The sequence below is a fragment of the Apium graveolens genome, chromosome 9, assembly GCF_009905375.1.
Source record: "Apium graveolens cultivar Ventura chromosome 9, ASM990537v1, whole genome shotgun sequence".
In the NCBI taxonomy this organism is placed as follows: Eukaryota; Viridiplantae; Streptophyta; class Magnoliopsida; order Apiales; family Apiaceae; genus Apium; species Apium graveolens.
The window spans coordinates 55,287,455-55,303,306 of record NC_133655.1 but is presented as its reverse complement, the minus strand read 5'-3'; the positions used below and the strand labels follow the sequence as shown (position 1 = coordinate 55,303,306).

The following is a 15,852-nucleotide window of genomic DNA, read 5'->3' as shown; positions in this document are numbered from 1 at the left end:
CTGCCAAAACATTACTAATACTTTTTCTTTGTTATGCTACTGGCATGCACAAAACTTGGCGACCATACTCATCCAGTGACATTAACAAGACAAAAACAAAAGCTAAACTTAGCCACACACATGGCTATCAATGTATTTTTAGATATAAACATAGATATATATATAAATATATATATATGTATAATATTAACGTAACATGATAATGATATCCAAATAAATTGTACTACAAAATTTGATCCATCAAATTAAAGTAGCCATATAACATTCTAATTTATAATCAAAAACATAATTTATGTTTATAACAGAATATAACTAAATTATTATATCAAGTTATAACATATAAATTATTAAATATAATCTTGAACGAGTAAAAGAAATCAAATATGTAATTAAATAATGGCATATATGTAAAATTATTCTAATACTATAAATCTTGAAACCAAAACAGGATAAAAGATCTCCAAAAGAAGAATAAAATAATATTATTTTATTTAAGAACCACGTCCGAAGTAAGCAATATAGATACACAATCTAAGTAACCATAAAGCAAAAAAGCACAAAAGACACATTAGTTATTATTTATGCATGTATGGTGACTTGAACAGAGTGCTTAATTCTGATAACATACACGAAAAATATGAAAAATTATTAGATTAAAAAAAATAACTTGGTAGCCCAGTGATTACTATTCTAATTAACTATTAAACGTTTATGTAAGTACCTTTATGGCAAACTTATGGCAAAATGGAGTCCTCTGTTTCGATTCTATTCCTCCTCTCGTCTCTTCGCGGCCATTTAGCTTTAGGTTTTTATTATATTGTTCAATGAGTTTCGACTATAAAATAACTACTTGGATATATAGGACTTTTACTACTTTCCTAAGACTATTAGAATTATTATTCTCTTTTTTTTAAATCACATTATTATTATTATTATTATTATTATTATTATTATTATTATTAAATATCCAAATTGACGTATATTACACTTTTGGCATAGTTGTTCTTGGGATTTAACTGTCTGATTTGGTATATCTTTCTGCTTCTCAGTGCTCACTAACATATGGGGAGGACCCAAAAAATTTGATTAAGGTGGCTATCTAAAAAATAACTAAGTGAACATTTTTTCCTGAGGTCAAAGAGAAAAATTAAGGTGTAAAAATAATTAATTATAATAACCATATGACACCAACATTAACCGAGCTAGATCATGTAAAAAGCTAAAACATTTATAAATAAATACAATCAAATAAAAAATAATAGAAATTAGAAAAAAATTATTATGTAGTTAAAGAAGCTTAGGAAAAAAAGAGAAAAAAATAAAAAATAATTATAAAATTCAATATTTTTTTAACTAAGTTGTAGGACATTTTGAATATCTTACTTTTTTTTCTCCAAACTAGCGAGGGCTAAAATATATTTTTGGATATATTGTATGTGCAAAAAAAGGTAAATTCTTTTAAAAATCTCAGTGGGTACTATAGTCCCCGCCTGTCCTAGGCTGAATCTGCCTCTGACTAATACCAACATAATAGACTGCTTTTAATCTATCTTAATTCATAAGGGCACCAAAAGAGTTGGAAGGAACCATGTCCTGTCAAATATGAAGTGCAGAAGGCAGTGTCAACCATTGAAGTACCAACACTTTCTTTGGAAGAGTTACAAGGAGAAAACTGATAATTTTGGTTCGAACCCATTGATTGGTGAAGGGTCCTATGGAAGAGTGTATTTCGCAAGCTTAACTAATGGACAATCGGTGGCTGTGAAAAAGCTTGATGCCGCGCCCCCCGAGCCTGAGTCCGATAATGAGTTTCTGATTCAGGTATTTACTACATTTTTAACCATATTTTATTACTTCTTTCTTAAAGATTTTTGTTTGTGTATTTGACTGTCTGTACAATTGTGATGGTTTACATATATATGCTATTCTAAAGTATCTAACTTGCTGGTTTTTGTTCCCTAGATTGCCATGGTTTCCAAGCTGAAGCATGATAATTTCGTTGAGTTGACGGGTTATTGCGTTGAAAGACATAACCGTGTGCTATCTTATGAGTTTGCCACGATGGGATCACTACATGACATTCTTCATGGTACCAATTAAACCAACATGGCTCCAGACAGTTAGATTTTGGAATCAATTAGACTACTACATTAATTTCCTGCTGTTATTCCTATTAAATGTTGGTATAGGAGATTTATCATTAAAATTCTATGTTTACAGGCAGGAAGGGAGTGCAAGGAGCACAGCCAGGTCCTGTTCTTGACTGGATGCAACGTGTACGGATAGCTATTGATGCAGCAAGGGGGCTGGAGTACTTGCACGAGAAGGTTCAACCCTCCATAATACACAGAGATATCAGATCTAGTAATGTGCTTTTATTTAATGACTTTAAAGCCAAGATTGCAGATTTCAATCTTTCAAATCAGGCACCTGACATGGCTGCTCGCCTTCATTCTACAAGAGTTCTTGGAACTTTCGGTTATCACGCACCTGAGTAATGCCCCTAACTACATCCTTTTTAGTTTTATGCCTCTTTATATCTTATTTTATTAGTCACACAGGTTAGCATGAACTAAAAGAAGTTATTTTTTAAAATAAGTGACTTATAATTTAAAATTAATAACTGGTTTAAAAGTGATAAGTATATAATATTTATAAGTTATTTAAGTGTTTGGTTAATTTTATTTTTAAGTCAGATTTTTTTTAACTTAAATGAATTAAAATAAATATTTTTTTAAATATTATTATCTTAATTCATGACTTTTAAATTAACTTAACATTTAAAAAGATAAATTTTAAAACTAAAACTAATAAAAAAATTAAAAATCAAAATAGTTGAGAAAAAATACGTCATTATTAACATTCAACTTATAAGTTTTAAATTCAACTTATAAGTCGGATTGATAAACAGTTATTGATAAGTATTTCCAATAACCACTTATATCAAGGATCCTAGATACCGCATCTTCTCGTTTGCTACTAATTTGGAAAATATTGTCAACTAGTCACTTATACTTGCTAGCTTATTATAGTTATTTTATTTTGGGAATAAAATGTAATAACATTGATTTTGGATTGAAAAATAAATTTTATATTTTAAATCTTTGGAAAAAAATACATGAAATTGACCTTTAAATTATGTAAAACGGAGTTTGAATAAGTTAGATATATTTGAACTTTGTAACTAAACTTGACCACTAATATTCACTTGTATTGACTCCATTTTACATGATTTAAAAATCTGTTTTATTTATTTTTCGTAAATAATTCAAGATATACAACTTGTTTTCAAACCGAAATCAATTCTATTATATCTGACAACGGGTATCCGAAGTGTAAAACTAAATATACAAGATTATCACGAGTAGAAGCCAATAAATTAATAATAACAGCGGGAAGAACCAGTTCAACAATGATATCATAGAGAATATCCCTTTTATTTAATTTTTTATATTTTATTAAATAATTTATTATTTTTAACCACCCAACTAATAAAATTTCTCAAGATAATACTTATTTAAATCCAAAATCCATTAAAATCCGATAAAACTTTCAATTCTTGAAATAAAATACAACCAAATTACAACCAAACCAACAAACTCTAAAGAAAATCTAAGAAAATATAAAACTCCTCAAAGTCTGAGAACTCGCACTCTTCCCCTTAAATAACCCACCTAAAAGAGAGAATACCTGCCGGAGGAAAACAAAGAGAACAAAAAGAAAATACAAAACTCCTCAAAGTCTGAGAACTCGCACTCTTCCCCTTAAATAACCCACCTAAAAGAGAGAATACCTGCCGGAGGAAAACAAAGAGAACAAAGGACCGGCAATGAGCGAAGGTTTCATATACGGATATAAAATAAAGCATAACTGAACAAAGATTAAAAGATGACGAGACTACGAACACAACTGAATATTTGAATGAAGCACAATAATAATAGTGAATGAGACAATATTAAAAAATGAATACTCAACTCACAAAACAAAACTAAATGCTTACCACCCAAAACTTATCATACTCTTACACATATCCTTATCAATTTTACATAATAATCACAAATAATATAATCGAAGGAATAATGATAAAATGAAATCATACCCTTACACATATATTTACACATAGTCTCACACTTACAAAATAATACATAAAAGAGCTTACATACGAATATGGGAGATAATCTTACACTTACAGGATGTCCTACATTTTCGGTAATCCAGAAATATGTAGTCATCAAAACTTACAGAGGCTTGCACAGCACAAAGCAAATGCTACCCAATATCTTACAGGGGTTTGCACGATAATAAGCACGTGTTACCCAAAAGGCCAAATCATACACATACTAGCCATGACTATACGTGTCTCACAATTTCGGCGACACACCCATACGATTTAAGTACACCGCATAGGAGGTGCCAAGCACGAGATTATCCACTCGCGACGGATGACTTACAAACTCCCAAGTCATACAATTAACATAAATAACTCAAAATAAATACTCAAAGATCACTTACTCAAATATCTTAAATCTCCAAAATTATATATAGATTTACCAAATAACTTCAAAAAACTATAACCCAACATCACGAAACAAAATAACATAACAATCCACTAATTATTGATAAGCTCAAATCTGATCAGTTTCAAAGAATGTCAAATTACTGCATAAAGATGAAGTCAACTGAAAAAGTACGAAACACGAAAGTCGTAGGAAATTCCGAGACCTTTCCAGAATAGTAAGGCTTGTCAAAAATGAACAAGTAACGAATTCAGAAAACAAATAAATGTGGACTGCAAAACAGAATTAGCCCCTGATTACAATTGTATTTTGATGTTTAAGACATCAAAATCGCAGAATTTAGCAGCAGAATGTAAACACAAATTGTAGATATCGAAAAGATCTTTTCAGAATGGTATTTCTCATAATATTTGAACAAATATTCAATTTATAATGAATTTATGAAGTTAGGCCGAACAAACAGAAATTTCAGTAATAGATTACACAAACAGATTTTGACATATTTACAAGCAGAATTTCAGAAAATACAAAGAACAAAAAACGAAGATAATCAAATTAGCTTTCCAACAAGAATAAAATCATCATCATATGATGAACAACGAATCGGATGTGAATTTAACAAGATTCAGAATATGCAATATACATATACGAATTCGAAAATAAAGAATACAAGAAAGATATCCGTACCTCGAGATCTTAGTAACCGAGAATGCTAATAACGATTTCAGAACCACAAATCACAAGAACCCCAATTTCACAAACGCCAAATTCAAAACCCTCCAAAAAGTTCTTGATGTTCATCTCTATCTCAATCTATTTTATCTTTTTCTTTCTCTCTCCCTCTCTCCTCTCTTCTCCGATCAAAGTAACGGAAACCCTTATTTTTTTAGCAAACCCTAACTCTTCCTTATTTCTCCCTTTTTTTTATTAAAAGCCTCACTCTTTTTTAATAAAGCCTTACTATTTTTTTAAAACTAATACTCTTAAAATAATATTCTGATTATAAATATAAAAATAAACTTATACAAACTAATTTAATTACAACACATTGACATTAAAAAATAATTAAATCAAATAATTCAACTAAAAATAATTATAAAATATCGGGATGTTACATTATTAGTAAGAAAATAAATTATAGAAGATAATAAAATAATATTATATCATGGACGGGGTTCGAACCATATTATATTATTTGTACCAATAGAATTAATTACATAAATATTAGTATTTATGTTATGCTATTGACGGATTTCTAGAATTCTGGAAATTAATTAAGATGTGAATGAAGGACAAAATTATCACTCAATTGTTGACCACAGTAACATATGTGAAAAATGGAAATTACCAACAAGATAAGCGTTCCTCAACCGGGTATCCTAAGATGCCCTTTTGAGAAATAGGTGTCCCAAGATACACCTTTTTCGTTAAATTACGCTTGTTCTCATTTGGGTATTTGAGACGAGGATCCGGTGTCCTTATACCACCCCACTTTAAATACTCACTTTACATAATTTTGATGTGAAACTCTCTCCAACCATATTTTAAAAATTACGTTATTTTACAGTTACACCAAAATTTATATCAAATTTGGTTTCAAACTAAATTTTTTAGAATTTTTATATATTCGCAAAACTAATTTATCTCATTTGTATCCTACCACTTTTTTATTTTTAATTTTATTTTTGTATTTTGGTAATAAAATATTTTATGTGGTACACAAATTGTGTAAATTTTATTGTTAACAAGTTGAAGTTGTATTTGAGAATAGTATAATTTTTACACTATTTTAAATATAAAAAAAATAGTTTAATGGGTTCGAGATGCTTTTAATACCTATTCTAGACAGGGGTTTCTCAATTGCTTTTTCGTAAAATCTGTTTCCCAAAAATATATTAAGAAAATCACATTTTTTTAGAACGGTCTTTTTAATTTGTGTCCAAGGGCACACAATAAGCACTAAATTTTATGAGCTTGATGTATTTTTATTGGTGGAGTTGTTATAAATGCGCGGGGGTCATCAATATTTATGATTAGATGACCAAATAAAATGCACCAAATTTATGGGAGTTAGTGTTTATTATGTGTACTTGGATACACATTAGAAAAACCATAACATAACCATGTGAGGAATGGCGTATCTGATCAACAGAATGGCCAAATGGGTAATGTCGTTACTTAGTGAGAGTAATCGATATTTTTGTCTTTTTTTCTTAAGATATTAAAGGAACGAATATTTATTTGCTACATATCAGACAATTCTCATCTATTATGATTGTTATTGTTGTTAACGAACCATATAATAGCGGTATACGCGGTTTGGATCGAATCGATTTTGGAATAAAAATTAAATCAAACCGTGAAGTGGTTTTAAAAAATTGTCATCCGCAACCGCACGCGTCAATTCTAGTTGCGAATTTGCAGTTATTGCGGATCGGTTTGTGGTTCAACCACTTATTTTAAAATAATTAATAATTTCCAAAAAAAATTGGAAATATTAATAAAATATAAATTAATACTTCGTGTGGAGTAAGGATATTAAAAATATAAAAAAATATGAAGGTAAGAGAAAAGAAAAAGGAAAAGGATAAAAATAAAATTACATGTTTATTACAATTTTCATTTATTTTAGTTATATATCTTGTTAGGTCACACAACATTGTAGATAGGGGTTGAATACAGTGTTAATACAATCAAATCGATTTAACACAAGTATGTAACAAAGATCAAGAATATTGAATAAACTCTATTACAATAAGAACTATTGTTCTCTTTCAGTGATGAACAAATATCACTAAGAGCTGTTAGGTTACAATGTATAATCTTCTCGATAATGATAACACATATAGTATAAACCCTAAGTCTGTGTTTATATAGTACACAGTTATAAGATAACTTCTAATTGATATGGAATATAATTCTGTCTACTAAAATATATCAATCAGATATCTTCTACAAGTCTTTCAGTCTTCTAACTCTTTCCATGCATATCTTCTTTTGTTTCGGTCTCGATCTTTTACTGTAAATCAGCTTCCTTCCTTATATGAAAGTCTTCCCGCACTTAAATTCTGATATGACCTTAAGTTCTGATATTAAGTTCTGACTTTCAGTAAGTCCTGATTTCAATAAGTCCTGATATGTCCTGTTTGTTAAGATCTGAAAACTAAACATGAATCATATTAGACATAATATCTCAAATATATCTAACAATCTCCCCCAACTTGTAAATTATGCAAAATATACAAGTTAATAGATTTGATGATGTCAAAAACATTTAAGTACAAATATTAATGAGAGTTTAACTAGATAACTAACTACAACTTACAGTCCTTGTAGATTTTACCAATCTCATTGAGTCAATCTGAATCCATAATGATTCTTGAAAAAGCTTGATATCAGCTTTTCTTCTTTAATCCTCAAGACTTGAGACATTATAGTCTTGACTTGTTTCATCTCTTCATTCTGACTTCCAATCTGATAGATTGCAGTCCTTAAAGCAGAGATATGGTTTCTGAAAGGCATATGTTAAGCCTATTTGTTTATTCGAGGATTTAACTCAACTCAAATAAGAATGTAATAAGTAAATAGTGGATCTATCGTCGGAGAGATCTCACAAAGTAACATCTGTCAAAGGGTTAAGAAACATTGTTCATCTACAGACTTGAAGATTCACTGGAAGAAGCTCAAGTAATTGATCAAGCCTCAGTGATATAAATCCAGATTGTAAATTTAACCAAGTGACAGAGATCTCGTCAGGGTATCAATTAATTACAGGAATTTAATCTGAATAAAATCAAGACTTGGAGAAACATCACAGAAGTTAGTCATTCATGAACCAGACAGTACATCAAGTGTCAACATTCAAGTGGTGAAATGGATTCAGTGATTTTCAGAAGATTGTCAGAAGAGTGGTTGTTGTTCAAGAGTAGTATTAATTCTCTATTAATTAATTAAGTCATTTAAATTAATTAAAAAAAAAAATTAAATCTGCAAAGATTAATTTATTGATTAATTGAATTAATTGGTTAATTAATTCTGAATTAATATTATGCATTTTTCAGAAATGATTTTGAATTTATATTCAAAAAGAAAATCAGCAAAACAGATTTGAACTAGTATGACAATTGGATTGTCATACCGAAAGTCCTACCAAGTCTTTCTGGATAGTTCTTCCAAGTCATTCTATTGTCCTACCGATAGTCTTTCCAAGTCAAGTAATTGTCCTACCGAAAGTTCTACCAGTTCAAAGAATTGTCTTGCTAGTTCATTTTGGATTGTCTTGCTAGTTCATTTTGGATTGTCTTGCCGAATGTCATGCTGATTCAATTCGAGTGATCTGTTTACTTAAACAAACAGAACAGATCATTTTGTCAACACAATTGAATACACAGCCAGCCACTGAAGAACACAAAACAAACAGAAGCAGAAAATTTATTGTAAAATTCTCAGAGCATTTATTTCTAGCAGTTATTGTTAAATCCAATCCACTAGAAATTCTTTTGTTGTTCTTGTGTAAGTATCTAGCGGATCAAAATCCCTAGAACTTAATCTCAAATCGCTTTTAGCATTTGATTCTAATTATTACAAAAATAGAAAAAGTTCATGTCGAATTTATTCTAAATTTGTGATAATTAATTTGAGATTAATTCCTTGTAACAGATACCGTTGTTGTAACACATTTCAAGTTTAATAAAAGTTTTATTTAACTTGAATTTTGTTTCAATTTTTATTCCGCATTTTATTCGATTAAACGGTATAGTTTGTATTCAACCCCCCTTCTACAAACATATTGGGACCTAACAATTGGTATCAGAGCGTTCTAATTAACGTACAAATCAAGATCCTAGACTTTTGTGTTTCTTTCACTCCTTGAATTTTTTATTCACTCAAAAATTCATAATGACTACACAAAAAGTTGGAACCGTTAAAATTCCACTATTCGATAAGGAAAATTATGTTATGTGGAAGAAGAAGATGCTATTGTTTTTACAAGTTGCAAATTCCAAATACCTGGAAGTGTTAAATAAGGGTCCTAAAATTCCGATGGTTATTGAACCAGAGGTAATAGAAAATGATGTGGTGATTACCAAAGCAAGAACTTATATGAAAGATCCTGAGGATTTTTCTCCTGCTGAAAAAGAAGAAGCCTCCCTGGATGCTAGCCTTCAATTAATTTTAGTAGATTCCCTTGATCCCTGGATGAATAGACATGTGATGAATTGTAAAGATTCCAAACATATCTGGGAAACTATTGAGGTTATTAATGAAGGCACAGAGGAAGTTAGGGAGAACAAGTTAGAAATCCTAACCTCTGAGTATGGATACTTTAAATCCAATCCAGGAGAAGGAATCACTGAAGTGTTTGAGAGGTACAATGCATTGATCAACAACCTGAACATTAATGGTAAATACTATTCCATCAGGGAGGTCAACAAAAAGTTCCTTTTAACACTGCCAACTCATCTCGAACATAGAATTACTGCCATAAGAGAAGCAAGAGATCTGAGTGAGATTTCTTTGGAAAGGCTCTATGGTGTGTTAAAGACTTATGAGTTGGAGCAGATTCAGCAAAAGGAAGTTTACGGGAAAGGAAGAGTGGTCAACACGTCTACTGCTCTAGTAGCTGAAGATCAACAACATCAACAATCTCAACAGTCAGAAAGAATGGTACAGTCTTCCAAGGTTGAAGAAAATGTGATAGTAGCAGAATTTGATCCTCCTACTACAAATGAATCAGGAGATGATTTTTATTCCTTGGAAGAACTGGAGCAATTGGAGGATGAGTCAATGGCCCTGATTGTCAAGAGATTCTCAAATGTCAGATTCAAAAGGAATCCCAAGTTCAAGTACAAGTCCAACTACAACAGATTCTAGAAAGGTGGATCTTCATCCTCTAACACCAGCAGTGGTGGGTATAAAACAGGGATGGTTGATCGAAGCACCATTCGATGCTTCAACTGCAATGAGTTGGGACAATTTGCCACAGAATGCAGGAAGCCAAAACAAGTTAGGAAGAACTCTTACGATTCTAATCAGAAGAGTAAATCTGAAAGGGCTTACCTGGCAAAGGGAAGAAGCTGGGATGATACTGACAGTGAAGATGAAGAAGTTGGGAATCTTGCTCTCATGGCTAGTGATGCAAACACCTCATCGTCAAGAAAAGAGGTAAAATTTACTGATGCTGAATTAGTTTATCATCTAGGAGGTTCCTTAGATTGTGCTCGTCGTGATAATGAATTGTTAAATCAACAAATCATAGACCTTGAGAAAGAGGTCAATGAATTAAGACTTGTGCACATTAATCAAGATAAATTAAAAGAACAAGTATCTTTTCTAGAGAATAGAGTTGACTGTTATAGACAACTTGAAACTATTCTCAAAGACAAGATCACCAGTCTTGAGGCTAAGGTTAAAGCTTACTTTAATTCTTGTTCGAAGTCCAAAGAGTTTTACAATAAGCAAGCTGTTAATCAAACATCTGGAATAGGTTATGATTACAATGCTGCTATTGGAAAATTAGGCATAAACTCCCCTCCTCATGTCTGTGCTAAAGGCAGGGAAGTACCACATGTGCTTAAGGGTGTTGATGAACCCCTCTATAAAGAATCAATTGTTGAACCATTTGATGAGACCTCATTTATTATTCAAGAAGAAATCCGTGCTGAAGATAATGCTAATGAGAATGTTGTCTCCAAGTCAAGTGTGTCAAAAGTTCCAGTCAAGGTTGTGAAAGCAACTGAGACTAACTCAGACACACATGAGTTGGATAACACAAATGCCATGTCTACCATGCATAAGTTGCCTATTGTTAATCCCTCTCATAAAGCATGTGGTGTTCCTGATTGTATGTCTTGTGCTTTTAATCTGATGTATGCTTATTTTAATGGTAAGCATGTTTCTAATGATAAGACTACTCCTCGTCAGCATGTGAATAATAGAAAGCATGATAGGTCTAAGACTGCTAGTCCTCCTAAAGCTAGAAATGAGACATTTGTGCCTAAGCCTAAACAGAAATTTGTCAAGGCTGTTCACAAGGTCAAATGTCCAGTCATTGAGAAAGTTGAGAATATTAAAATTAATAATGTTGTTTTGCCTGAAAAAGGCCAATTTTACAAGTATGCTGGACCCAGCCAAGCTTGGATTCCGAAGAAGGTCTAATCCATTTGTATTGCAGGGCATTAAATAGGTACAACCGGTAGTGTGGATTCTTGACAGCGGATCGTCAAGACATATGACCGGAGATAGAGCCCTGCTATCAAATGTGGTTGAGAAAGCTGGCCCAGTGGTTACCTTTGGAGATAACAGCAAAGGTTTAACGGAGGGATATGGCTGTTTGCTAGCTGGAAATGTTATCATTGAAAATGTGTATGTTGTGCAAGGACTTGAACACAATCTGCTTAGCATTAGTCAGTTCTGTGACAACGGCTACAATGTTTTATTCGACAAGCTTAAGTGTCAGATTCTGCACAAGAAAAGTGAAAAACCCTCTTTGATGGGAATCCGGAAAGGAAATCTGTTCGTAGCTGACATGAACTCTGGAAGCAATCCCGAAGTCAATTGTTTCTATGCAAAGGCATCGTCAGATGAGAGTTGGCTATGGCACAAGAGACTTTCTCATCTCAATTTCAAAACAATGAATTCTCTTGTCAAAAGAGAATTGGTCAGAGGTCTGCCTCAGCTGGAATTCTCCCCAGAAGGACTATGTGAGGCTTGCCAGAAAGGAAAGTCAAAGAAAGCAAGTCACAGAGGCACTAACACATCTTCCATAACTGGTGTTCTGCAATTATTGCACATGGATTTATTTGGACCAGTTAATGTCCTTTCAATGTCAAAGAAGTGTTACTGTCTTGTGATAGTTGATGACTATTCCAAGTATATGTGGGTTTTATTTTTTCACTCTAAGGATGAAACACCACAAGTTGTGATTGATCATATCAAGATGATTGAGTTAGATTCTAATGTCCCTGTTAGAGCAATAAGGTCAGATAATGGAACAGAATTCAAGAATTCACTTCTCAATGGATTCTGTACAGACAAAGGGATTACCAGACAATTTTCAGCTCCTAGAACCCCTCAGCAAAATGGAGTGGTAGAAAGGAAGAATCGTACATTGATTGAAGCTGCAAGAACGATGTTAAGTGAATCAGGTCTTCCAATGTACTTTTGGGCTAAAGCTGTCAATACTGCATGTTATACTCAGAATCGAACTCTAATCAACAAAGACTTCATGAAAACTCCTTATGAGATTTTGAATGAACAGAAACCTTCTATCAAATACTTTCATGTATTTGGTGCCAGATGCTTCGTGCTCAAGAATGGAGATGATCGTCGTGGTAAATTCGAGGCAAAGGCATATGAGGGTATTTTTGTTGGATATGGAAGAAGATCATACAGAGTGTATATCATTGATCAACACAAAGTAACGGAAAGTGTCAATGTTACATTTGATGACACTAAACTCCCTAGTATCCAAACTGAAGATCCTTCTGAGAAACTGAAGTTTGATGATATGTCAGATTCAGAATCAGAACATGGTCAAGAACCTGAGGTTGTTGTTGGTGAAGAACCTATTAATCATGATGATACTCAAGGTAATAGTGATGGAAACTTTGGCAACAATGGAGATACCACTGCTACTGACGGAGAATCTTCAAGTCAACATGGCAACAACTCAGGGGGAGATGCTGAAGGATCATCTAGTAGGACACAACATCCCAAATGAATTTCAAGGCGAATTATCAAGATCAAATCTTCCAAGACAGACTGTCTGGAATAAAGCTCATCCTTTTGAGTTGATTATTGGTGATCCAGATGTTGGAGTCAGAACTAGACGTGCTACTCAAAATGAGTGTCTGTTCTCAGGATTTCTTTCTGAGATGGAACCTAAGAAGATTGAGGAAGCACTGACTGATCCAGATTGGGTGATTGCTATGCAAGATGAACTCAATCAGTTTGAAAGTCAATAAGTCTGGAAACTGGTACCTAGACCTACACACAAGAAAGTTGTTGGTACTAGGTGGGTATTCTGGAATAAACTAGATGAAGATGGTGTGGTTACAAGAAACAAGGCAAGACTGGTAGTAAAAGGGTATTCTCAAGCTGAAGCATTAATTATGATGAAACCTATGCTCTAGTGGCTAGACTTGAGGCCATCAGGATATTTCTAGCATTCGCAGCATTCTCAAACTTTAAAGTTTATCAAATGGATGTCAATAGCGCCTTTCTGAATGGAAAGCTGGATGAAGAGGTATATGTAGAGCAACCTCCTGATTTTGAAGATCCAGATCATTTGGATTTTGTCTTCTTTCTTTTCAAGGCTATCTATGGACTCAAACAGTCTCCGAGAAAATGGTATGACACTCTCTCTGAATTTCTTATTGAAAATAGCTTTATTAGAGGTGTCATAGACAAAACTCTCTTTTCTAAAAAGCATAAGAATGATACTATATTAGTCCAAGTCTATGTGGATGATATAATATTTGGGTCTACTAATGATAATCTCTGCAAGAGATTTGCTAAGTTAATGCACAGCAAATTTGAAATGAGCATGATGGGAGAGCTGAAGTTCTTTCTTGGATTACAAGTAAATCAAAGGTTAGATGGAACTTTTATTTGTCAATCCAAGTATCTCAAAGAACTCCTCAAAAAGTAAAATCTAGAGGATTTTGCATCAGCAAGGACTCCGTCAACTATAGCTGTCAAGCTTGGACCATGTGAAAACTCCATTAAGGTAGATGTCACAAGCTACAGAGGTATGATTGGCTCATTACTCTATCTTACTGCAAGTAGACCAGATATTATGTATGCTACATGCTTATGTGCAAGGTTCCAAGCGGATCCTAGAGATATTCATCTCATTGCTGTTAAACGAATCTTAAGATATCTTAAGGGAACACCAAATCTAGGTATTTGGTACCTTAAAGAATCTGGTTTTAACCTTGTTGGATATACAGATTCAGATTACGCAGGAAGTGTTGTTGATAGGAAAAGCACCTCAGGGAGTTGTCAATTCCTAGGTAGCAGGCTAGTCTCATGGTACAGCAAGAAACAGCAAACAGTTTTCAACTCAACGGCCGAGGCTGAATATATTGCTGCTGGAAGCTGCTGTGCTCAGATCTTGTGGATTAGGAACCAGCTACGAGACTATGGCTCTGTATTGAACAAAACTCCTATTTTATGTGACAATACAAGTGCAATAGCCATCACCAACAACCCTGTGCAGCACTCGAGGACAAAGCACATCGACATCAGGTATCATTTTATTAGAGAGCACGTCATGAATGGTAATGTTGAACTATTTTTTGTTCCAACAGAAGAACAAATAGCACATATTTTCACTAAACCCCTTGATGAATCCACATTTACCAAATTAGTTGGTAAATTGGGTATGTTGAATAGCTTTAGTGATTAAACTTGTGAATATCTGAAATCTGTTCTTGAGTGAATTTACAAATGAATTTTTCATAAATGAAAAATTCATTTGCAAATTTATTTTATCATTTTCCAAAATTTCCTGCTTATTTCTATGAAATTTTTATTATCTTATCTTATTTATTTACTCAACTTGTTAATTTTAATGTCTCAGAATATTTTATTTTCTCTAAAAATATTTTTCTATGAATTTTATTTGTTAAAATTCAAATGAAATCTATTTTTGGACTGAAAATATTATTATCTCTGAAATATTTTAATTATTTTAATTATGTAAATATTTTCTGCCAGATTCATTTCAGTTTTCTGTAATTGTAATATTTTCTATATTCTGTGTTTTTTATGTGTGTTTTTAACAGTTTTTATGTTAATTATTCAGGATATTTAAATACTTAATTTATTTTATAACTAGAATGACTATGGGCAAGACAATTGAAATTGTCTTGCAGAAAGTCATTCTAGTGCTAATACTGTTTATTTTTAAATCAGTTTAATTTTATAACTGGCAAGACAATCGGTATGACTATTGATTGTCATGCCAGTAAAAAAATTAATATCAGATATATTATGTTTTATTTTGTACTGGTATGACAATCGGTATGACTATCAGATTGTCATACCAGTTATGTATTATTATTTGTTTTGTTTTTTAGTTTTTCAAAATTGCCTTGTATGACTATCGGTATGACAATCGGTAAGACTATCCCGAATTGTCATACTGGTTGTCTACTTATAAGTTTTTTTGTTGTTTTGTTAAGTCATTCAATCAGTTTTTTGTTTTTGTTAAAAATTTCAACAGTCTTCAGTTATTTTTCTCTCTTCTCTCTCTATCTCTCATATTCGAACCAGATCAAATCTTCATCCATTATCTTCCTTGCTCGAGTTTTTACTCAGCAAATTAAAA

The 15,852-nt window shown here is 32.3% G+C and overlaps 1 protein-coding gene across 1 annotated transcript in view; it reads left to right on the top strand.

Moving 5' to 3' along the window:
* Positions 1-1,535: 1,535 nt before the first annotated feature.
* LOC141685462 (PTI1-like tyrosine-protein kinase 3) overlaps positions 1,536-15,852 on the top strand; it is a 55,306-nt gene continuing 40,989 nt past the window's right edge. Inside the window, exons 1-3 of the mRNA XM_074490561.1 lie at positions 1,536-1,821; positions 1,963-2,089; positions 2,221-2,494. Of these exons, the coding sequence (XP_074346662.1) occupies positions 1,603-1,821; positions 1,963-2,089; positions 2,221-2,494 (620 nt within the window). The 5' untranslated portion in view covers positions 1,536-1,602. The remainder of the gene's footprint in view (positions 1,822-1,962; positions 2,090-2,220; positions 2,495-15,852) is intronic.